This window comes from Plectropomus leopardus, chromosome 21, assembly GCF_026936395.1.
Source record: "Plectropomus leopardus strain MGB_pleo_1.0 chromosome 21, ASM2693639v1, whole genome shotgun sequence".
In the NCBI taxonomy this organism is placed as follows: Eukaryota; Metazoa; Chordata; class Actinopteri; order Perciformes; family Serranidae; genus Plectropomus; species Plectropomus leopardus.
The window spans coordinates 8,410,294-8,434,548 of NC_142196.1; the positions used below are offsets into that span (position 1 = coordinate 8,410,294).

The 24,255-nt window shown below is 36.9% G+C and overlaps 2 protein-coding genes across 6 annotated transcripts in view; one reads left to right on the forward strand and one right to left on the reverse strand.

Moving 5' to 3' along the window:
* Positions 1-7,231, forward strand: part of abca4a (ATP binding cassette subfamily A member 4a) — a 41,998-nt gene extending 34,767 nt beyond the window's left edge. For both annotated transcript variants that reach the window (XM_088071923.1, XM_042510201.2), the window contains 12 exons: positions 643-790; positions 869-992; positions 1,988-2,117; positions 2,301-2,421; positions 2,532-2,594; positions 2,691-2,797; positions 2,891-3,032; positions 3,956-4,090; positions 4,231-4,334; positions 4,435-4,527; positions 4,681-4,930; positions 6,088-7,231. In XM_088071923.1, coding sequence (XP_087928049.1) covers positions 643-790; positions 869-992; positions 1,988-2,117; positions 2,301-2,421; positions 2,532-2,594; positions 2,691-2,797; positions 2,891-3,032; positions 3,956-4,090; positions 4,231-4,334; positions 4,435-4,527; positions 4,681-4,930; positions 6,088-6,207 — 1,537 coding nt within the window. In that variant the 3' untranslated portion in view covers positions 6,208-7,231. The remainder of the gene's footprint in view (positions 1-642; positions 791-868; positions 993-1,987; positions 2,118-2,300; positions 2,422-2,531; positions 2,595-2,690; positions 2,798-2,890; positions 3,033-3,955; positions 4,091-4,230; positions 4,335-4,434; positions 4,528-4,680; positions 4,931-6,087) is intronic.
* Positions 7,232-7,922: 691 nt separating this feature from the next.
* tecrl2a (trans-2,3-enoyl-CoA reductase-like 2a) overlaps positions 7,923-24,255 on the reverse strand; it is a 53,868-nt gene continuing 37,535 nt past the window's right edge. For all 4 annotated transcript variants that reach the window (XM_088071925.1, XM_088071927.1, XM_088071926.1 and 1 more), the window contains 11 exons: positions 13,719-13,770; positions 13,008-13,052; positions 11,653-11,756; positions 11,184-11,299; positions 9,516-9,621; positions 9,101-9,173; positions 8,891-8,934; positions 8,743-8,800; positions 8,435-8,514; positions 8,299-8,344; positions 7,923-8,227 (listed from right to left, as the gene is read on the reverse strand). In XM_088071925.1, the coding sequence (XP_087928051.1) occupies positions 8,100-8,227; positions 8,299-8,344; positions 8,435-8,514; positions 8,743-8,800; positions 8,891-8,934; positions 9,101-9,173; positions 9,516-9,621; positions 11,184-11,299; positions 11,653-11,694 (693 nt within the window). In that variant the 5' untranslated portion in view covers positions 11,695-11,756; positions 13,008-13,052; positions 13,719-13,770 and the 3' untranslated portion in view covers positions 7,923-8,099. The remainder of the gene's footprint in view (positions 8,228-8,298; positions 8,345-8,434; positions 8,515-8,742; positions 8,801-8,890; positions 8,935-9,100; positions 9,174-9,515; positions 9,622-11,183; positions 11,300-11,652; positions 11,757-13,007; positions 13,053-13,718; positions 13,771-24,255) is intronic.

The window sequence follows — 24,255 nt, forward strand, 5'->3', positions numbered from 1 at the left end:
TTAAGTATTAACTGTATTTGTTCAGTCTTTTTCTAACAACAAAGGATGTAAATGAGGGGCAAAATCAAAAACATTAATATGCTAATAGTATTGCCTTGCTTTTTAGTTGACACTGCCAATGTATTATATTTCCACATATTTGTTGTGGAGAAATCCAACATAATTAAATGTCTGTAAGCTACAGCTTTTTTCTTTGTGAGCTTCACAGGGCCTGTATTTTTGTGAAATATTGACAAAACCATGAACAAATTATCTCTCCATTAAAGTTAAATTTAAAGCCTGGTGCTTGAATTGACTGTTTAACAACACAATAAGACGAAACTTATTACTTTGTTTCTCTTTTTCTTTCTGTTCCCACAATCAATTCTGTAGCTATGTAGATCGATTTTGACTTTCTTCACACATTAGACTCATGCATAAATTTTCAGATGCCAGACTAAATGTGAGCTACTGTCTGTATCATGAGCTACTGTCTGTACCATCATTCTCGTTACATTCCTGTGGGTCGAGTTTACTTCTCAGATCACGCTAACTACTGACGCACCCAGTCGAGTGCCTGCCACTGTCAGAATTTATTGCATATCATGTATGCATATCACCGGTGTCTGATTTTAAATTGTTCTCTTTTTCTTTCTCTCCTAGCTGGTCTGTGACACCCATGATGTACCCGATGTCCTTTATATTCAGTGTCCCCAGCACAGCCTATGTCTCTTTGTCATGTATCAACCTCTTCATTGGCATCAACAGCAGCGCCATCACCTTCATCCTGGACCTTTTCGAGGGCACCACAGTAAGACCACAGTGCTTCTCTCTGTAAATCTCACCTTCCTTCATCTTCCATATCACCCTAATTTTGATGTCTGTCCAGGCTCTGTACAAGTTCAACCAGCTGTTGAAGACCGTGCTGCTCATCTTCCCTCATTACTGCCTGGGTCGAGGTCTCATAGACATGGCCATGAACCAGGCTGTGACTGATGTATACGCTCGTTTCGGTAATAACACACGCATGCTCATATATCTCACCGTTCAGCAAGCAAAAGTCTCCAACTGTTTGCCAACATCGCCACACTCTGATGAGACTGTCCTCCAAAATGAAAAATAGATAATTTGTACAAGTAGCTTATTATGACCCTTATATATGTTATGTTTAAGTGCAACTTCCAGTGGTGGCAGTCAATATGAAGGGAGAAAGTAAAAAATCAGCTGACGTAGTGTAAAGAGCGACAAAATCTGCATACAGAGGCAGGTTGTGGTGGTCGGTTCCATAACATAACATCCAAGGCTAGAAGAGCCCCAGGATTTTTACATTTTATCCCCATTCAAGTTAGCACAGCACGAAATCAGAAGAAGTGGAAGCAGTGCTGATCGTCCGCATAATTTCATGTGCAGCAGTTTAACTCTTTAGGCTTCAGATGTCATGGAGCGATTTCACAGGAATGAGCGGGGCCTCACCGCCAGTGTTGTATCCAGTTCTCTTTAAATGTCAATGAGAATATTGCATTTCCTGTCTTGTGCGAAACCAAAAGTCAGTGTTGAGTCATTTAAAAATGTAGTGTAGTATGTCAAGGGACATTTGTGCAGTATTTTACATGACATACATAACAAATGTAGCTTAGTTATTTTAAAAAGAACCAAGCAAACTGTTTCTTAGCATTTACCGTAAGTTTAAAATTCTATTCTATACTGTCTATAAGGTACAACACAGGTAGAGGCATTATTTTAGTGAAAGCTCCTGAGGATCAAATTAGAGGATAGTAACTAATGACTTATGGGTTAATATGGGCTGTCAACAAGACCTGAGCCAACTGCAGAGTTGTAACAAACTGATCACACTAAATGATCATCAAATTTTAAAAAGATTCCGTAGTAGTAAAGAATATATCTTTGAATTTGAGAATATTACAAGAAAATTACAAGCACTGATTTTACATCCGCTATTTTTGAAAAATGTGACTAAAAGGTGTGTTACTTTTATGTATTTTGTCAGGTGAGGACTACAGTCCAGACCCCTATAACTGGGACTTTATTGGGAAGAATTTATTCTGCATGGCTGTTGGGGGATTTGTCTATTTCATCCTTAACATTCTGTTCCAGTATCGCTTCTTCTTGGATCACTGGTGAGTCAAGTAGAGCATGAATAAAGAACTCAAATTTGCCTGATGTTCTTTAGTAATTGCTCTTTGAAAATTACAGAGTGTGTGTAATATAATTTCGAGATAACACACTGTGAATGCGATGTGACTGGTGCATGAATTGACTCGAAGTTGATTTAATGAGTCGTTAATTGTTTTCATTGGCAGGATATCAGATTGCCCAAAGCCTCCTATTTTGGAAGAAGATGTAGATGTGGCAGAGGAAAGAGAGCGACTCTATAAAAGTGAAAAAAACAATGACATTTTACGCATACGAGACCTGTCCAAGGTGAACCATTTTCCCTTGGATAAAATGCCAATATTGATGTTCAAAAAAGATTTCAAATTCAAAATGTCTTAACTTTTTGTGATGATTTTGCTCTCATTTTACCTTGTCAGACGTACACAGGAACAATCATCCCTGCAGTGGACCGAATCTGTGTTGCAGTATCACCTGGAGAGGTTTGTGTGGATAAACCAAATCAGCTAACTTCACAGATGAAGCATTCTTCTCACTTAATTTTCATCTATCCTGTCTTTTCCCTTAATCCTCTGCAGTGCTTTGGTCTGCTGGGTGTGAATGGAGCAGGGAAGACCACAACATTTAAGATGTTGACTGGAGACATTGACGTCACCTCAGGAGAGGCCTCAGTCTCTGGTCACAGGTCTGTAATATATTGACTTAACATATTGTGTGATTTGATATAGGTTTCGAGGCTTGTAAACAGTATTCTTGTTGTGTACCCCTAAATCTTCAGCATTCTGACCAACATCCTGGACGTCCACCAGAACATGGGGTACTGCCCACAGTTTGATGCCATAGATGAGCTGCTGACAGGTAGAGAACACCTGCACCTCTACGCTCGCCTCCGTGGAGTTCCAGAGTCAGAGATCAGCAGGGTAAGATGCAGACTTTGCCAGGAATTTATTTTAAACAGAACCTGGCAGCAATGTAAAATGATAAATATGATGAGTGTATCTTATATAATCTTTGTGTCTAAAATTAAGACAACCCACAAGCCCAATTTATTAACCACTATTATAGCAGAGAGAAAACTAATAAAAAGCATGATTTATTCTTTATATCAAGTAGAATGAAGTGGCATATCCTTTCACTGTAATCACTGTATGCAACATTCTATGATTTTGGGAACAGATTTCCGACACACGGTTCTCAACATGAGCCAGTGGCTAGCAGCTAATAGTACTAACTCAATAAACAGCGCTAACAATGCCATAATTCGGGAAACTGGAGTGTAGGTGTAGCAGTAACCATCATATGGGCACAGTGCTGAGTGGCAATCAGCTAACTAGTGGGACACTCAGACAGTGACTCACATACACTAACATGCACGTGCTGCAGGACCATCTACCGTAACAAAGATCAGAGAAGCTTGGATTACAACACACACAGAGGTGGCATGATTTTATTTTCTGATCAGGATGCTATTACCTCACTATATCTCAAGCAAATAGTGTTCTATATTAATGCTCTGAATATCAAATATAAGACCTTTAAAGCAGCAATCTAATTTCAGTAATGTCACAGTAGATGAACAGCTGAGGACATAATTACATACAAGTTCTTTAAAAGCTTGTTACTTCTTTAACCAAATGCAAACATGTTTGGACAGAGACGAAAATGCCAACAATCAGCATATCACCATGTAACTGTCTTGTAAGGATGAAACAAGTTCAGTTAGAAACCCTGAGTATTTGAGAACTACAAAGTCGACATAGTATCATTTTACCCTGCAATCCCCCATTTTTTATTTGACTGAATTGCAACATAAGGGCACTGAAAGTATTCTCCATGTGCTCAGGTTGCAGAGTGGGCCATCCAGAAGTTGGGCCTGTCTGAGTATGCAGGCCACAGTGCTGGGACCTACAGCGGAGGCAACAGGAGGAAACTCTCCACAGCCATCGCCATGATAGGCTGCCCTGCGCTGGTGCTGCTGGTGAGGCCAACACTAATGACAGTGTTTGGTTTAGATTTCGTATGGACAACACAGTTTCATGAGCATGGTGAGGTGATAGACGAGAAACTAGATGTTTCTGTGTGTATGTTAATGTGTTCTTCATTGTCACTGTACAATAGGATGAGCCCACTACAGGTATGGACCCTCTCTCCAGACGTTTCCTGTGGAACTCCATCATGAGTGTTATTCAGGACAGACGAGCCGTGGTCCTCACCTCACACAGGTACACTTTCTTGGGTTTGGATGTTTGACTCTGTGTGTGTGTGTGTATGTGCGCACTATATGTATGAGCACAAGTTTAGTTAATCTATCTGTCTTTACAGTATGGAGGAGTGTGAGGCGCTGTGTACCCGCTTAGCAATTATGGTCAATGGATCCTTTAAGTGTTTGGGAACCATTCAGCATCTCAAATACAAGTAAGTCATTTTATGTCATATAGCAAAGTCAGAATTTCCAAAGTATATTAACATGTATCTTAAAAAACACTCAACAATAAATGCAAAAATCAATTAGCATGCTATGAAAGTGCCTTCCTTTGATTTTGCTTTACCTTACATCAATGTGAATAGATTTGGTGATGGCTACGTGGTGACCATGAAGATCAGGGCAGCTAAGCCCGGTTGTGCCCCTGACCTGAACCCTGCTGAAGCATTCATGGAGAGCACCTTCCCTGGCTGCATCCAGAGGGAGAAACACTACAACACTCTGCAGTACAAGATCTCCTCCTCCTCCCTGGCTAGGATCTTTCAAATGGTCCTGGCTAATAAAGACAAGCTCAACATAGAGGACTATTCAGTATCCCAGACCACTCTTGATCAGGTAAATGAGCATTGTAAAACATAAAGAACTTAGCAGGGCAGTCAGAGGGCACAGACATCCACCAAGGCCAATGGTCCAGTCAACTACGACATGTAAATCTGCAAGTGCAACTGCGATATACAATATAATGACTTATTTCTTTTAAAAGTTTGAGCAACTACATGCAGAGGCCACGCCAGAGAATTACTGGTATCTGTGAATGTAGATGATGCTATGGATTATTCGTATTTCTCCAATTGACATTCAGTTCATATTTTTTTACTATATAAGTTATATAAGTTAACCATCTACTGTTTTTTTTTATGTATGGCTGTTATTCTATCAAGGTCAAAGGCCCAATTTTTGCAAGGTTAACAAAAGTAAAAAATAATTTGTGAATCTACCCTGTGATTCTGACCCGCTTTGAAATTAAATGGGTTCTTCCTTGACATATGCCACACCCTTCCACCAAGTTTCATAAAAATTGGGCAAGTTTTTTTGTAATCTAAAAGGACAAACAAACCAAGCTGAAAACATTAACTCTTTGGCGAAGATAATTATGAAATTGTGTACATTTCTTCTTTAGGTATCTTTCAGAAGGATCAGATGGCTAAACTGTGAATAATTCTCTAACTCTTTATTTTTCGCTGTGCTAGCAGTGTGGCTCTACATATGACACTTGGTCAGCCACTCTGGTTTTCAAAGCAGGTATTGGTTGGATTAACAAGAAATTTAGAGATGTAGATGTTCCACATGAACTGTAATCACTCTGGTGATCCAATAACTTTTCATCTGGTGCCATAATCATGTCCAATACTTAAGTTCATGACAAAAACTAATTACATTATCATCAGCTTCAATTGAACCTTGTGGCAATTAGCAAATGTTACCATGCTAACACACTAAACCGAGTTGATGAAACTGGTGAATATTGTACTTGTGAGTATCAGCATGTTAGTAATGACAGCATGCTGACATTAGCATGTCATGCAAGTCTTTGCTTTTTAATTTGCCATTTTACTTGAAATCCTCATTATGTTTTATATGTGTGCCAAAAAGTTAAAACAAATCTTGCCATGTTATTTCATTCTCTCATGTCTTCTGCCTTGCGTTCAGTATAATTTCTTTCAAGGTCACAGCATATTTCTAATGTTTCTATGTGTTGCTATTCCCTGTAGGTTTTTGTGAATTTTGCCAAGCAACAGTCAAGAGAGGATGACACCATTGTGCTGCATCCAAAAGCCGCTGGGGCACAGCGATATATTGAAGCCCCACCCTTCAAATCTTTGGAGAAGTGAACTCACCTCAGTGACTTCAACTTGAGGACTTTTTTTTTCATGTCATGTCCAAAGAATACGGATAAGAGTGTGTTTTGGAGGGCTGAATGTTTGTCAGCAGAACTCGAACCTTCTCTTCAAATGAAACAGTCTAAAGAGGATTTTCTACAGTGTCATCATAAAAGTCGTTCCCTTGCCTGGTCGAGAAAAGTAAGTGGTGCACGATCACTTTTGGGATACCAAAAACAGAGGATGGACAGGTTGTGTCCTCTAAATTTAAGAGAAGTCTTCTCTCAGCATTTTGAGTACTGTTTGGAATGGGGTCATCTTTGTTGGTCAATTGAGTGGTGTTAGGCCTTTAAACGCAGTCTGTAAATGGACATTTCTCATGTTTGACTGATGATTTGACACGTGGCAGTACTTTGCTTTTACAGTAAGCGGGGTTAGTGAGCTTTGGATTTGGAAAGTGTGGAGCATTTCTGTGCCTGCTCTATGCTCCATGTTTTGCTCACCTTGTAGGCCTTGCAAACAAAATGAAACAGAGCTTGAGATTTACGACAAGGACCATGACTTTGATTGATGACAAGTCAAAAAAGTTCAATATCTGGTTGTAATGGGAATGTGAAGAAAGCATAGGTCCTGTGTATTTTTTGCTTCAGATGCCAAGCAAGACAATCTTTTTAATTGCCTTCTTTAGATATGTGAAAGAAGCACTCAGAGAAGCATAGCCTTAGCACTTTATTGATGCAGCTTTAATTGAAGCATCACAATTCTTAACCAAGATGTTTGGTTAAAAAAACCCTGCTAGTGCAATACAGCTGATTTTTACAAAATCCTCTTGCTGCTATGGAATTTATTTCAGTAACTTGATATTTTTTATGCCACCAATGTCTTCAATCTTTGCGCTTTATCATAATATTTAGCAACTTTCGTAAACTGTCTGAATTCCACCAGAATCTGTTGTAGGTATTAAAGGAAATCAACGTCACAAAGATGATGTTTGTGAGAGGGCCATCATGTCCAATAAAGTTACATTTTTCCTTAATATGTGGACCTTTTTATGTCCAGACATCCCATTTGATCTGTTTTGCACTGAGATTGCATGAGATTACTCACATTCACATTTATAGAAAAATTTTTTTCAAACAATTTTTATAAAACCTGAGATTAGACAGTATGGACCTGATAAACCCTTGAATACTTAAGTTACACTTCTACAATATAGTTTCGTTTCTCTGAAGAAAACACTGAGATATATGGTGAAGGAGATTAATATTAGTATAATTAAATGTCTGCTTTATCAGCATTTCCCATGAGAGCTTAAAAGTGATTTTGCACTCTCAAATATATGCCATGACATTTTTAATTCCAGTCTTCTAGTCTGCTTCCACAGGCACTTTATAATAACCTTGAGTATGTTTTATTTCTTTCACTTAACCTGAAAACTTCTGGTGCTGTAAGCATTCATCATTGAAAAGAGGTGACACAACCTGTGGGCTAACAAGCTGAATTTGCAGCAAGAACTACTCACTGGTTTGAAAAAGTGCTGCGAAAATGCTTACATGCCATTTCCAACCTGAAGTCAAGTCCTGGATATAAAAAACATCCATTTACAATGCTGGGAGAATACAATGAAGATGTATCTGTCTGTGCTAACTTCACAAAGAGCCATATCAAACTCCGAGTATGAAACTAAAACCTATAGTTGAAACTTAACACACGATTAAAATGTCCAAAGCTATTTCTAATGCTCTAGTATATCGTCATAATATTATTGCTCTCATTTCACTTCAGTGATATACAAACAAACTTGCATAGTGCTGGCCTCAGCCACAGCAGACATCTTTGTTTTAGTGAAAAACACTTGTGGGGAGTGAATACACACACATTATAGGCTACAATAGTTCATGTTCTTAGAGAATTAGGGGGATGATGGCCATCCGGAGGCTGGGGTAGTCCTTGAACTCCCTGCTGTAGGCTCTGTGCTTCCCTTTGGCCCATATGGTCATCTGAATGAACCCCAGTAATGTGTACAATGCCACTGGAATATAAACCATTTGGGTATTAGTACATACACTTTTTTGACTAAAATACATATTGTACTATACATACCTGGCAGGCACTGGGTCATGATGGAAAAGCTTACCCAAGCTCCAACCTACAATATGTGTAAGATACACAGGCAGAGGTAAATACACAAGCATGGGTGATAATTATTGCCATGATGAATTACTAAAGGTTCTATTACCTCATATGTGTAATTTGGACAGGATACAAAGAAGAAAAGCCATGTGAAGGGGTTCTTTGTTGGCATAGGAAACCTTCTGCCTTTGGATCCAGAAATGGTTTAGTCAAGAAAAAAAAAGAAAGGGATTACACTCTCAATAACATTTAAATATATTTAATGTAACAATATTACCAAATGTTGATTATGTGCTGTAGACACCCATATCATAGATCAAATTTCATGTTATTTCAACACACAAAACCTAACTTGATGAACCAGACAATGTCCTCAGAACTTGGAAGTAAGCAAAATAAAACTCAACAACTCACGTTCTCCTCTGAGATTATTAAGAACCAAGTGAATGGAGAAGTTGCCCAGTTCACATATCTGGAGAAGAAATAAGGATTTCACATCTTACTGCTACACATACATGTACAAAAATCTACATTGGCCCTAAATGAACGCCAGTATACATACCACAAATATCACCAGTGCATAGTTGACTTGTAGTTCTCCATATGCTGCAAAGAGGGAAAGACTGGTGTTGATAAACTGCAGGAAATAGAGGTAAATATGTGTTTGTGTGTGTGTGTGTGTGTATGTATGTATGTGTGTGTCTTTGTGTGTGTGTGTGTGTGTGTGTGTGTGTGTGTGTGTGTGTGTGTGTGTGTGAATAGGCTGACTTACATGGAGGTGTATAAAGAGGGTGGTTGATATAATAGGCCAACCAAGCTGAGAAACCCCAGTAATAGGCACAATTCTAAGTGAGGAAACAAACAATACAAAAGCATGAAAATTAAAAAACAACAACAAAAAACCAAATATAATTGCATTAAGGTCTATAGAAATAAAATGTATTTACTTTTATTTAATTTCTATTTTTGAATTGCTAAAGCTCACAAAGTGGAAGACCTAAGAACTACCTCTCCTCATCAGTACACTGTGCTCTGAGACTATTATAAGCAGCATTCTGTATCAGGATTTGTCTGTGGGCTATAAGTACCAAAACAGCTGGCATGGGACAGGGAAAAAGAGGCCACACATTGTGAAGGAGGTGAGCACATTAACAGTTCCTTCTTTTCAAGGGTAGTCATGTCCTCACCCTGACTATTGTCCTGAGAGGCATGGTCCCATGGGAGAAATGATGCACAAAGATAGTCTCTATCAATTTCTTCATATAGTGGAAAGTGTGACACGTACAGGCTAGTCTGTGAGACAGAAAGGTGAAGCAGAGGTCAGAAGAATAAGTAGGCCTATGCACATTAAACTGTGGTTCTTATGTTCTTGTTGTAACATGCAAACGGAACAAGTTATTTTTGCAGGAGCTAAAAAATCTGAGATGAGAAAAGATTAAATTTAGATGATCCCTGAGTGACAAATTGGGTTGCTGCAGCAACAAAACTTTTGGGATTCAGCAAAAGAAGTGCAACATTCTGTAAATAATAGAACACACTAGAATAATAAAAAACATTATGCAACTAGATGCAACGCTACAATATCAAGAAGAATTGTTAAAATGACTGAGGGTTTGACAAACCCAACCCCATGACAAACATGAATAAAATACTGTTCACACTATCATGCCATAGCAGTATTACATAGAGATTAAACAACTGTTTTGTCACTCTAGATGGTTCTCTGAAATGAGATGATGCAGTTTATTTTTAGATACTGATTTAGTTTGACAGAGGCTGACCTCTACTCCACAACGTATGTAGTTTCTTATTTAAAGAAGCAAGAAATTAGTAAATAGATTTTAAAAAAGAACATGATGGGAAGGAGACTGCTTGTTCAACAGTAGAAGTCAGGTCACTCACCATCAATTACAAACTGGTATAATCTAGCATCAGCATAAGAACAAATATCATTCTCCCTACTTGGCAGGATGGAGGGTTAGCATTTTAAATGGAAGACATTTCTTCAACATATCTATGGCCCCCAATGACAGAGTAAGGGCTTAGCCCCCTTTCATGATTGGAAAGTCAGCCATAGGCCTTCCAATAATGGTACTAACTTGGATTAATCTCAACACAGCCTCTCTTATTATTATTATTATTATTATTATTATTATTATTATTATTATTATTATTATTGTTATTATTATTTTTCCTTTTTCTTAAATGTAGGTCCATTCATTTTCTGGTTTCCTTATGTAAGTATGTATGTAAGGAAGGAAGGAAATTTTATTTATATAGCATGTCTCACAGAGAGGACTCACAAAGTGCTTTACATAGGATAAAAGAAATACAAAATACAATAGAATATAGAATGCAATCAATAAAATAACAATTTAAACACAGAAAACCAGACTGCAATCAATTACAGTCATAAGTCCTTACCAGATCATGTTCTTGTCTTGTGTTTTGTTGTGATTTGCTTATGTCAGTCAGCTAGTGTCCATTGCTGTTTTTTGATTGAATGTATTTTGGCCTTTAAAAATTTAACAAAATGTTTATCGGAAAAAAAAGAACATGACAGACTCAATAAATATAAATAATTTATCCACTTTTGGATCATATGCCTGTTTCCCCATCTGAGGGTTAGAAAAGAAGTGCCATCTCTTCTTCTTCAATCTTGTTATCTAAGTCTTTAAAGGTGAGTGAATATGCATTTATAGTTTTTTTTTTAAAAATATGGATTTTTTTTAATGTTGGCTATTTTTTGGAAAATAAATCAAACTTATGTCTGTGAATTTGCCTCATGTCTGCAGGTTAAAGCCCACTGCCTTGTGCAACCTGTGCTATAGCTGAAGTTCCTTTTTCCCACTTACGCGACAACAGGATGCGGACTGGAGGTGAAGGCATATTTGTGTGAGTAAATGTATGGCACTCGAAAATAGAAGAGGAGGTAGGTGAGAAGGGGCCCAATACACTCTGCCAGAAACACCTAGAACAAAAGAAGAGAGAAAGTTAACACCTCATACTACCTCAGCAAATTCCTGCTCTCAATTTAATAATTTGTTCTCTCAAGTAAGAAACTTGTGCACACAAATTGTTTTTTCCCTTTCCTTGAGACGTGTTACAAACAATACCACAAAGCTGAAATGCAAATAAACAAAACAGAATTTGTGTGTCTTAGTAATAAGTTAAAGTAGATGGGTTAGACAAAAACAGAACAAAACAGAGATATTTTGAACCAATTTGAAATCTTTTGTTTAAATTCCTGGTCATTTGTGACAAAATAAGAATGGGATATTACAGTATTGGCAAATATGTTATCACTTAGTGCGCTCCTCCTACCATGGTCCAACCTAACTGTGGACCAAGATCTCTGAAGTACATGGTGGCAGTGGTCCCAACAGGTAGACTCTGTAAGACTTCGTCATCTCTGAGTGATTTTTCCTCTGAAAAAGAAGAAGTAAAACAGTCAATCCACAGTCCAATTTTCCCTCCTTCATAGGAGAGAGGTTTTGGCTAACATTGCCTGCATTTTCTTTTTTCACCTTGCCTCTTAGGGCTTTTGTAACTTCATTTGAAATGGTACCATAAATAATTCGGAAGCCCTGAAGGGGAAGAATTTTTTTTTTTTTACCTCCTATGTAGGAGATAACATCCTGTATCTCTTAGATAAACTTTTGCCAACATTGCTCACATTTTTTTTCACCTTGCCTCTCAGGGCCTCCATACATATTTAATTGTTCCATCAATAGCTCTACTATCCTGTGAAAAACATTGCTGCTTATTAAGCTTCTTTTAGATTTGAGAAATGACCAGAAAGAATTTGCATTAACAGTCATACTGAAATTTGTTATGATTATGGAAATGTAAGCAGTTGAGTGCAAAGCATTGTGACTTTAAGTGAGGTTTCAGAATGTTTTTAATGAGTCTGATCAGTTTTCCAGCACACGTTCTCCCTACCTGGAAGCTCTTGGGGGCACAGCCACAGATATGTTGCACTAATTGGATGGCATTTTTAGAATATCATTAGGAGGAACTGGCCCAGATAGCTTTTTACCAAAGTCTCCACTCTGTGCTTTTTAGTAACAAAATAATCCTGTAGTCTATTCAAAGCTCTGCAACATACCTTCTGGTAGGTCTTTTTGTACTTTAGGTACTGTAGTTGCCCATTTTACTATTTTAATTTAGGCTTAAATGAATGGAACAAGGATGCACATCAAGAAGTCTACCTTTTATAGCGATATTAAAAGAAGTACAGACTTAAGTTTCCATGGTGATGGCTGCTCTATAAAGACTTGGGCCCTGTTTTAAGTGACGGTCATTGCAAATGTTCTGGGTTGAGTGTTCTGAACAATCTGGGTTACACTGTGTAATAGCAGTAATTACACTTCAAATTCTCCCATTTTTTCCATTCACTTCACCTATTGATCACATCTAGGTTTTGTTTTTCCAATATTTACTTATGAAAACATTTTTTCCTGAGATTAAATAGGATGCATTTCATTTGCAATGGCACATGTTTTCCAATATTTTCACACACTGCCATACAGTTTTTGCGGGTGATAATGTCAATTTTAAACAGAAAATAGCTACCATCCATTGCAATTTTAGGCTACATTGCCCAATACAGCTTTAATGTTGTGTATGAGACACTAATAGATACACACACAGTAAATGATCACAATACGGTTACTTACTGGGATCAAGCTTCAGGGCCTGTCTTGCTGGATACCAGTGAGGGTCTGAGCAGATCAAACAAACACACACACACACACACACACACACACACACACACACACACAAACAAGCACATGCACACACACATGCACACACACACAGTTGACAGAGCTGACGTTGCACACACAAACTTTGGCCTCAGGCCCAATAATAATTGATCACAATGGAATAACGCTGAGGTCTGCTGCTCTGATGGATCCTGATGGCCCCAGGCCTGGCAAACATTTGGTAACATTTCTGACCAGACACACACTGATGACAGAACCACAGGGGGGCTTTATAGGAGTAAACAAGAACTTGGTTTTAACAGGACATCTTTCTGGTGAAGTGCAGTGTTATGATATACTGTAAAATCAATCAATAACAGCAAGTTTTCCTATCATCATTTTTAACTAAGAACTGTATGAATGCAAATTGTAGTTAACAGGAAACGTGCAATAAAATATACAAGAAAAAAATAAAAAATAAATAAATACAACAATATAATATCAGTTTAAAATGACAATATGTTGAACAATGAGCTACATTTACAAATCATGGAGGTTTTAAATGAATGCACCAGAAAACTATACAAGACATATATTTTTTTTACTTTCAGGAATCAAAATAAAACATTAAGGCCACCAATAAACAAATTCAAGCTCATACTATGCATTTATTAAAACACTCACGTGATTTGTGAAAGAGACTCTTGATGTCTCCAATTGTTGAGTAGGGCTCCACCTGAATGAAATACAGACAAGAAGTAAAGTTTTTTTCAGTGAAGTCACTAGTGTTTCTTTTGTTAAAAGCCTTTATGTTCAAAGTCATTCCAAACTCATGCTATGCAGGCAAAAATTGTTAAAGGCCACAAAGCTTTATATTGAATTCTAATCGATCCCACATTTATCGGGACTTCTGTTGGCCAATCACAAAATATATAGAAAGGTATATAAATGTAAAGTTTAGTATGTCATCTGAAGATCATCCAAAACGTCATAGAATGGTATGTCCTCCGAAATATAATCAAAGACACATAGTATGTCATTTGAAAATCATCAAAAATATCACAGAATAGTATGTCTACTAAAAATAATAAAAAACAATTTGTCAACCAAGGATTATTATGTAACATCTTGGTATAAAATAACAACAAAAAATCATGAAAAAAACCCATCATAATGCATATTGATTAAAAATCATAAAAAATGTCATAGGATATTACGGTGAGCAAAAAAAAGAAAAAAAAGTTTTTTCGGACAACATATTGTGTTTGCATGTTTTTGATGAGTTCTGGTTTACATACTATCCTATTTCTTTTAATGACAATGTGTCGACATACTGTTACATGATGTTTTTGACCAGCCAAGAATGAGACTTGCACCCAGATCCTAACCCAAGCAGCTCACTCCCAAAGAGGGAGATGAACCCCTTCATGAACATGCCAGGGGCCACACCCTGCCTAATGAGCATTTTTAATACATTCATGAATCAGCAGCAGCAGCCGTTTGAGCAGCCATTGACAGGAAACCACATGCAGAGGGGTGGAAATTCCACAGCAGGAGGAGAAAGTTTCTACTTGAACATGCCACCCCAACCAGGAGGAGGAAGTTTCTACTTGAAACTACCACCCCAAGGCCAGCCAATGAGAAGAGATGGAGAGTGGAGAGAGTCATGACACGACAGACATCCAAATAAAAGAGGAACAACAGATCACCGTGTGTGCTTTTTGTGTGCAATATCCTATGCTGTGGCATGTCTCAGCATGCTACCTTTTATGGTTTTATGTGATTTATTAGTTTTTTTTTGGACATGTCAATCATGACATATTTGGCCATACTATAGTATTGCAATTTCGGTCATTTTTTACACATGTAATTTTAATGTGTTTTTTGCTGTCTTTTCAACATCCTATGTTATGGCATGTCACAGTATGCTATCTTATGTGGTCTCAGTTTGTTTTCAACTGTATTTTGGATATGTCATATTTGAAAGTTTTCACCGTACGATAGTATATCTTTTTTATGACATTTTTTCAACATACAATTTAATGGTGTTCTTGGCCGTTTTTTAAAAAATCATATGCTATGGCATGTCTCCGCATGCTATTTTATGCTGTTTTATGTGGTTTTCAACTGTTTTTTGGACATGTCATATTTTTAAATTTATGGCCATACTATATATAGTACTGCATTTTCGGTCATTTATTCAACATGTATTATTATGGTGTTTTTGGCTGATTATGCAAAAATTAATGATATGGCTTTTCTTAGCACACTATTTTAAATATTTTTTTGCAGTGTTTTTAGCTGATTTTGGGACATGTCATATTTTGAAAATTTTGTCCATACTATAGCCTTGCCTTTTTGGTCATTTTTTCAACATGCATTATTATTGTCTTTTTGGCTTTTTTTGAACCAATCTGTGCTATGGCATGTCTTGGCACGCTATTTATGCTGTTTTGAGGTGTTTTCAGTTGTTTTTGGGACATGTCACATTTTAACATTTTGTGCATACTATAGCCTTGCCTTTTTGGTCATTTTTTCAACATGCATCATTATGGTGTTTTTGGCTGTTTTTGCACCAGTCTATGCTATGGCGTGTCTCTGCACACTATTTTATGCTGTTCTGATGCGTTTTCAGTTGTTTTTGGGACATGTTACATTTTGAAATTTTTTCCATTTGGTCCTGGTTGCGCTGATGCTGTGATCTTGCCTTTGGACACCTCCCTTTCAACATATGCATAAGACTGTTATCATCTCCCTCAACATCATCATAGAGTGCAATTACTAATTTCACACCTTCCATTATTGTAATATGACATGCATCTGTTTCTATTATTGCTGTGCCTCTCTTCCCCTCTCTCCCCCTCTCTCCCCCTCTCTCTTTCTCTTTCCTTTTTTGCCATGATTGTATTTCATTTGATATTTACGACATCTATTGCTCATCTGTCCGTCCTGGAAGAGGGATCCCTCATTATCCTCTACCACTCTTCCTGAGGTTTCTTTCTTTTTTTTTTCCCCCGTTACAGGGGTTCTTTTTCGGGAGTTTTTCTTTGGGTGATGTGAGGGTCTAAGGGCAGAGGGATGTCGTACACTGTAAAGCCCTCTGAGGCAAACCATGTTTTGTGATAATGGGCTCTATAAATAAACCTGACTTGAGTTGACTTGACCATACTATAGGCAAGCCTTTTCGGCCATTTTTTCAGCATGCATTATTATGGTGTTTTGGGCTGTTTTTGCACCATTCTATGCTATGGCGTGTCTCTGCACGGTATTTTATGTTGTTTTGAGGTGTTTTCAGCTGTTTTTAGGACAAGTCATTTCTTGAAATTTTTTCCATACTATAGCCTTGCCTTTTTGGTCATTTTTTCAACATGCATTATTATGATGTTTTTGGCTGTTTTTGCACCATTCTATGCTATGGCGTGTCTCTGCACACTATTTTATGCTGTTTTGAGGTGTTTTGAGCTGTTTTTAGGACATGTCATTTTTTGAAATTTTTGCCATACTATAGCCTTGCCTTTTTGGTCATTTTTTCAACATGCATTATTATGGTGAATTTGGCTGTTTTTGCACCATTCTATGCTATGGCGTGTCTCTGCACGCTACTTTATGCTGTTTGGAGGTGTTTTCAGTTGTTTTTAGGACATGTAGTTTTTTGAAATTTTTCCCATACTATAGCCTTGCCTTTTTGGTAATTTTTTCAACATGCATTATTATGGTGTTTTTGGCTGTTTTTGCACCATTCTATGCTATGGCGTTTCACTGCACATTATTTTAGCTTTTTTAAGGTGTTTTGAGCTTTTTTTAGGACATGTCATATTTTGAAATTTTTTCCATACTATAGCCTTGCCTTTTCGGTCATTTTTTCAACATGCATTATTATGGTGAATTTGGCTGTTTTTGCACCATTCTATGCTATGGCATGTCTCTGCACGCTATTTTATGCTGTTTTGAGGTGTTTTGAGCTGTTTTTAGGACATGTCATTTTTTGAAATTTTTTCCATACTATAGCCTTGCCTTTTTGGTCATTTTTCAACATGCATTATTATGGTGAATTTGGCGGTTTTTGCACCATTCTATGCTATGGCGTGTCTCTGCACGATATTTTATGCTGTTTTAGGTGTTTTGAGCTGTTTTTAGGACATGTCATATTTTGAAATTTTTTCCATACTATAGCCTTGCCTTTTTGGTCATTTTTCAACATGCATTATTATGGTGAATTTGGCTGTTTTTGCACAATTCTATGCTATGGCGTGTCTCTGCACGCTATTTTATGCTGTTTTGAGGTGTTTTGAGCTGTTTTTAGGACGTCATATTTAAAGTTTTTTCCATGCTATAGCCTTGCCTTTTTGGTCATTTTTTCAACATGCATTATTATGGTGTTTTGGGCTGTTTTTGCACCATTCTATGATATGGCCTGTCTCTGCACGCTATTTTATGCTATTTTGAGGTGTTTTCAGCTGTTTTTAGGACATGTCATATTTTGAAATTTTTTCCATACTATAGCCTTGCCTTTTTGGTCATTTTTTCAACATGCATTATTATGGTGTTTTTGGCTGTTTTTGCACCATTCTATGCTATGGCGTGTCTCTGCACGGTATTTTATGCTGTTTTGAGGTGTTTTGAGCTGTTTTTATGAGATGTCATTTTTGAAAATTTTTCCATACTATAGCCTTGCCTTTTTGGTCATTTTTTCAACATGCATTATTATGGTGAATTTGGCTGTTTTGCACAATTCTATGCTATGGCGTGTCTCTGCACGCTATTTTATGTTGTTTTGAGGTGTTTTGAGCTGTTTTTAGGACATGTCATTTTTTGAAATTTTTTCCATACTATAGCCTTGCCTTTTCGGTCATTTTTTCAACATGCATTATTATGGTGAATTTGGCTGTTTTTGCACCATTCTATGCTATGGCGTGTCTCTGCACGGTATTTCATGCTGTTTTGAGGTGTTTTCAGCTGTTTTTAGGACATGTCATTTTTTGAAATTTTTTCCATACTATAGCCTTGCCTTTTTGGTCATTTTTTCAACATGCATTATTATGGTGTTTCTGGCTGTTTTTGCACCATTCTATGCTATGGCGTGTCTCTGCACGCTATTTTATGCTGTTTTGAGGTGTTTTCAGCTGTTTTTAGGACATGTCATTTTTAAAAAAATTTTCCATACTATAGCCTTGCCTTTTTGGTCATTTTTTCAACATGCATTATTATGGTGTTTTTGGCTGTTTTTGCACCATTCTATGCTATGGCGTGTCTCTGCACGCTATTTTATGCTGTTTTGAGGTGTTTTCAGCTGTTTTTAGGACATGTAATTTTTGAAATTTTTCCATACTATAGCCTTGCCTTTTGGTCATTTTTCAACATGCATTATTATGGTGTTTTGGGCTGTTTTTGCACCATTCTATGCTATGGCGTGTCTCTGCACGCTATTTTATGCTGTTTTGAGGTGTTTTCAGCTGTTTTTAGGACATGTCATTTTTTGAAATTTTTTCCATACTATAGCCTTGCCTTTTTGGTCATTTTTTCAACATGCATTATTATGGTGTTTTGGGCTGTTTTTGCACCATTCTATGCTATGGCGTGTCTCTGCACGCTATTTTATGCTGTTTTGAGGTGTTTTCAGCTGTTTTTAGGACATGTCATTTTTTGAAATTTTTTCCATACTATAGCCTTGCCTTTTTGGTCATTTTTTCAACATGCATTATTATGGTGAATTTGGCTGTTTTTGCACCATTCTATGCTATGGCGTGTCTCTGCACGCTATTTTATGCTGTTTTGAGGTGTTTTCAGCTGTTTTTAGGACATGTCATATTTTGAAATTTTTTCCATACTATAGCCTTGCCTTTTTGGTCATTTTTTCAACATGCATTATTATGGTGAATTTGGCTGTTTTTGCACCATTCTATGCTATGGCGTGTCTCTGCACGGTATTTCATGCTCTTTTGAGGTGTTTTCAGCTGTTTTAGGACATGTCATTTTTGAAATTTTTTCCATACTATAGCCTTTCCTTTTTGGTCATCTTTTCAACATGCATTATTATGGTGTTTTTGGTTTTTTTGCACCATTCTATGCTATGGCGTGTCTCTGCACGCTATTTTATGCTGTTTTGAGGTGTTTTCAGCTGTTTTTAGGACATGTCATTTTTTGAAATTTTTTCCATACTATAGCCTTGCCTTTTTGGTCATTTTTTCAACATGCATTATTATGGTGTTTTTGGCTGTTTTTGCACCATTCTATGCTATGGCGTGTCTCTGCACGCTATTTTATGCTGTTTTGAGGTGTTTTCAGCTGTTTTTAGGACATGTCATTTTTTGAAATTTTTTCCATACTATAGCCTTGCCTTTTTGGTCATTTTTTCAACATGCATTATTATGGTGTTTTTGGCTGTTTTTGCACCATTCTATGCTATGGCGTGTCTCTGCACGGTATTTCATGCTGTTTTGAGGTGTTTTCAGCTGTTTTTAGGACATGTCATTTTTTGAAATTTTTCCATACTATAGCCTTGCCTTTTTGGTCATTTTTTCAACATGCATTATTATTGTGTTTTGGCTGTTTTGCACCATTCTATGCTATGGCGTGTCTCTGCACGCTATTTTATGCTGTTTTGAGGTGTTTTCAGCTGTTTTTAGGACATGTCATTTTTTGAAATTTTTCCATACTATAGCCTTGCCTTTTTGGTCATTTTTCAACATGCATTATTATGGTGTTTTGGCTGTTTTTGCACCATTCTATGCTATGGCGTGTCTCTGCACGCTATTTTATGCTGTTTTGAGGTGTTTTCAGCTGTTTTTAGGACATGTCATTTTTTGAAATTTTTTCCATACTATAGCCTTGCCTTTTTGGTCATTTTTTCAACATGCATTATTATGGTGTTTTTGGCTGTTTTTGCACCATTCTATGCTATGGCGTGTCTCTGCACGCTATTTTATGCTGTTTTGAGGTGTTTTCAGCTGTTTTTAGGACATGTCATTTTTTGAAATTTTTCCATACTATAGCCTTGCCTTTTTGGTCATTTTTTCAACATGCATTATTATGGTGTTTTTGGCTGTTTTTGCACCATTCTATGCTATGGCGTGTCTCTGCACGCTATTTTATGCTGTTTTGAGGTGTTTTCAGCTGTTTTTAGGACATGTCATTTTTTGAAATTTTTCCATACTATAGCCTTGCCTTTTGGTCATTTTTTCAACATGCATTATTATGGTGTTTTGGCTGTTTTGCACCATTCTATGCTATGGCGTGTCTCTGCACGCTATTTTATGCTGTTTTGAGGTGTTTTCAGCTGTTTTTAGGACATGTCATTTTTGAAATTTTTCCATACTATAGCCTTGCCTTTTTGGTCATTTTTCAACATGCATTATTATGGTGTTTTGGCTGTTTTTGCACCATTCTATGCTATGGCGTGTCTCTGCACGGTATTTCATGCTGTTTTGAGGTGTTTTCAGCTGTTTTTAGGACATGTCATTTTTTGAAATTTTTCCATACTATAGCCTTGCCTTTTTGGTCATTTTTTCAACATGCATTATTATGGTGTTTTTGGCTGTTTTTGCACCATTCTATGCTATGGCGTGTCTCTGCACGCTATTTTATGCTGTTTTGAGGTGTTTTGAGCTGTTTTTTAGGACGTGTCATATTTTGACATTTTTCCATACTATAGCCTTGCCTTTTTGGTCATTTTTTCAACATGCATTATTATGGTGTTTTGGGCTGTTTTTGCACCATTCTATGCTATGGCGTGTCTCTGCACGCTATTTTATGCTGTTTTGAGGTGTTTTGAGCTGTTTTTAGGACATGTCATTTTAAAAATTTTTTCCATACTATAGCCTTACCTTTTTCGTCATTTTTTCACCATGTATTATTATGGTGTTTTGGCTGTTTTCCAACATTTAATGCTGTGCCGTGCCTTGGCACGCTATTTTATGCTGTTTTGAGGTGTTTTCAGCTGTTTTTTGGACATGTCATTTTTGAAATTTTTTCCATACTATAGCCTTGCCTTTTTGGTCATTTTTTCAACATGCATTATTATGGTGTTTTTGGGCTGTTTTGCACCATTCTATGCTATGGCGTGTCTCTGCACGTATTTTATGCTGTTTTGAGGTGTTTTCAGCTGTTTTTAGGACATGTCATTTTTGACATTTTTCCATACTATAGCCTTGCCTTTTTGGTCATTTTTTCAACATGCATTATTATGGTGTTTTTGGCTGTTTTTGCACCATTCTATGCTATGGCGTGTCTCTGCACGGTATTTTATGCTGTTTTGAGGTGTTTTCATCTGTTTTTAGGACATGTCATCTTAAAAATTTTTTCCATACTATAGCCTTGCCTTTTTGGTCATTTTTTCAACATGCATTATTATGGTGTTTTGGCTGTTTTGCACCATTCTATGCTATGGCGTGTCTCTGCACGCTATTTTATGCTGTTTTGAGGTGTTTTCAGCTGTTTTTAGGACATGTCATTTTTGAAATTTTTTCCATACTATAGCCTTGCCTTTTTGGTCATTTTTCAACATGCATTATTATGGTGTTTTGGCTGTTTTTGCACCATTCTATGCTATGGCGTGTCTCTGCACGCTATTTTATGCTGTTTTGAGGTGTTTTCAGCTGTTTTTAGGACATGTCATTTTTGAAATTTTTCCATACTATAGCCTTGCCTTTTGGTCATTTTTCAACATGCATTATTATGGTGTTTTTGGCTGTTTTGCACCATTCTATGCTATGGCGTGTCTCTGCACGCTATTTTATGCTGTTTTGAGGTGTTTTCAGCTGTTTTAGGACATGTCATTTTTGAAATTTTTCCATACTATAGCCTTGCCGTTTTGGTCATTTTTTTTAACATGCTTTATTATGGTGTTTTGGGCTGTTTTTGCACCATTCTATGCTATGGCGTGTCTCTGCAAGCTATTTTATGCTGTTTTGAGGTGTTTTCATCTGTTTTTAGGACATGTCATTTTAAAAATTTTTTCCATACTATAGCCTTGCCTTTTGGTCATTTTTCAACATGCATTATTATGGTGTTTTTGGCTGTTTTGCACCATTCTATGCTATGGCGTGTCTCTGCACGCTATTTTATGCTGTTTTGAGGTGTTTTCAGCTGTTTTAGGACATGTCATTTTTGAAATTTTTTCCATACTATAGCCTTGCCTTTTTGGTCATTTTTTCAACATGCATTATTATGGTGTTTTATTGTTTTTGCACCATTCTATGCTATGGCGTGTCTCTGCACGCTATTTTATGCTGTTTTGAGGTGTTTTCAGCTGTTTTTAGGACATGTCATTTTTGAAATTTTTTCCATACTATAGCCTTGCCTTTTGGTCATTTTTTCAACATGCATTATTATGGTGTTTTGGCTGTTTTGCACCATTCTATGCTATGGCGTGTCTCTGCACGCTATTTTATGCTGTTTTGAGGTGTTTTCAGCTGTTTTTAGGACATGTCATTTTTGAAATTTTTCCATACTATAGCCTTGCCTTTTTGGTCATTTTTTCAACATGCATTATTATGGTGTTTTTGGCTGTTTTTGCACCATTCTATGCTATGGCGTGTCTCTGCACGCTATTTTATGTTGTTTTGAGGTGTTTTCAGCTGTTTTTAGGACATGTCATTTTTGAAATTTTTTCCATACTATAGCCTTGCCTTTTTGGTCATTTTTTCAACATGCATTATTATGGTGTTTTGGCTGTTTTGCACCATTCTATGCTATGGCGTGTCTCTGCACGCTATTTTATGCTGTCTTGAGGTGTTTTCAGCTGTTTTTAGGACATGTCATTTTTTGAAAATTTTTCCATACTATAGCCTTGCCTTTTTGGTCATTTTTTTCAACATGCACTATTATGGTGTTTTGGCTGTTTTGCACCATTCTATGCTATGGCGTGTCTCTGCACGCTATTTCATGCTCTTTTGAGGTTTTTTCAGCTGTTTTTAGGACATGTCATTTTTTGAAATTTTTTCCATACTATAGCCTTGCCTTTTCGGTCATTTTTTCAACATGCATTATTATGGTGTTTTTGGCTGTTTTTGCACCATTCTATGCTATGGCGTGTCTCTGCACGCTATTTTATGCTGTTTTGAGGTGTTTTCAGCTGTTTTTAGGACATGTCATTTTTAAAAAATTTTTCCATACTATAGCCTTGCCTTTTTGGTAATTTTTCAACATGCATTATTATGGTGTTTTTGGCTGTTTTTGCACCATTCTATGCTATGGCGTGTCTCTGCACGCTATTTTATGCTGTTTTGAGGTGTTTTCAGCTGTTTTAGGACATGTCATTTTTTGAAATTTTTCCATACTATAGCCTTGCCTTTTGGTCATTTTTTCAACATGCATTATTATGGTGTTTTTGGCTGTTTTGCACCATTCTATGCTATGGCGTGTCTCTGCACGGTATTTTATGCTTTTTGATGTGTTTTCAGCTGTTTTTAGGACATGTCATTTTTTGAAAATTTTTCCATACTATAGCCTTGCCTTTTTGGTCATTTTTTTCAACATGCATTATTATGGTGAATTTATTGTTTTGCACCATTCTATGCTATGGCGTGTCTCTGCACGCTATTTTATGCTGTTTTGAGGTGTTTTCAGCTGTTTTTAGGACATGTCATATTTTGAAATTTTTTCCATACTATAGCCTTGCCTTTTTGGTCATTTTTTCAACATGCATTATTATGGTGTTTTTGGCTGTTTTTGCACCATTCTATGCTATGGCGTGTCTCTGCACGCTATTTTATGCTGTTTTGAGGTGTTTTCAGCTGTTTTTAGGACATGTCATTTTTTGAAATTTTTTCCATACTATAGCCTTGCCTTTTTGGTCATTTTTTCAACATGCATTATTATGGTGTTTTTGGCTGTTTTTGCACCATTCTATGCTATGGCGTGTCTCTGCACGCTATTTTATGCTGTTTTGAGGTGTTTTCAGCTGTTTTAGGACATGTCATTTTTTGAATTTTTTGCCATACTATAGCCTTGCCTTTTCGGTCATTTTTTCAACATGCATTATTATGGTGTTTTTGGCTGTTTTTGCACCATTCTATGCTATGGCGTGTCTCTGCACGGTATTTTATGCTGTTTTGAGGTGTTTTGAGCTGTTTTTAGGACATGTCATTTTTTGAAATTTTTTCCATACTATAGCCTTGCCTTTTTGGTCATTTTTCAACATGCATTATTATGGTGTTTTGGCTGTTTTGCACCATTCTATGCTATGGCGTGTCTCTGCACGCTATTTCATGCTGTTTTGAGG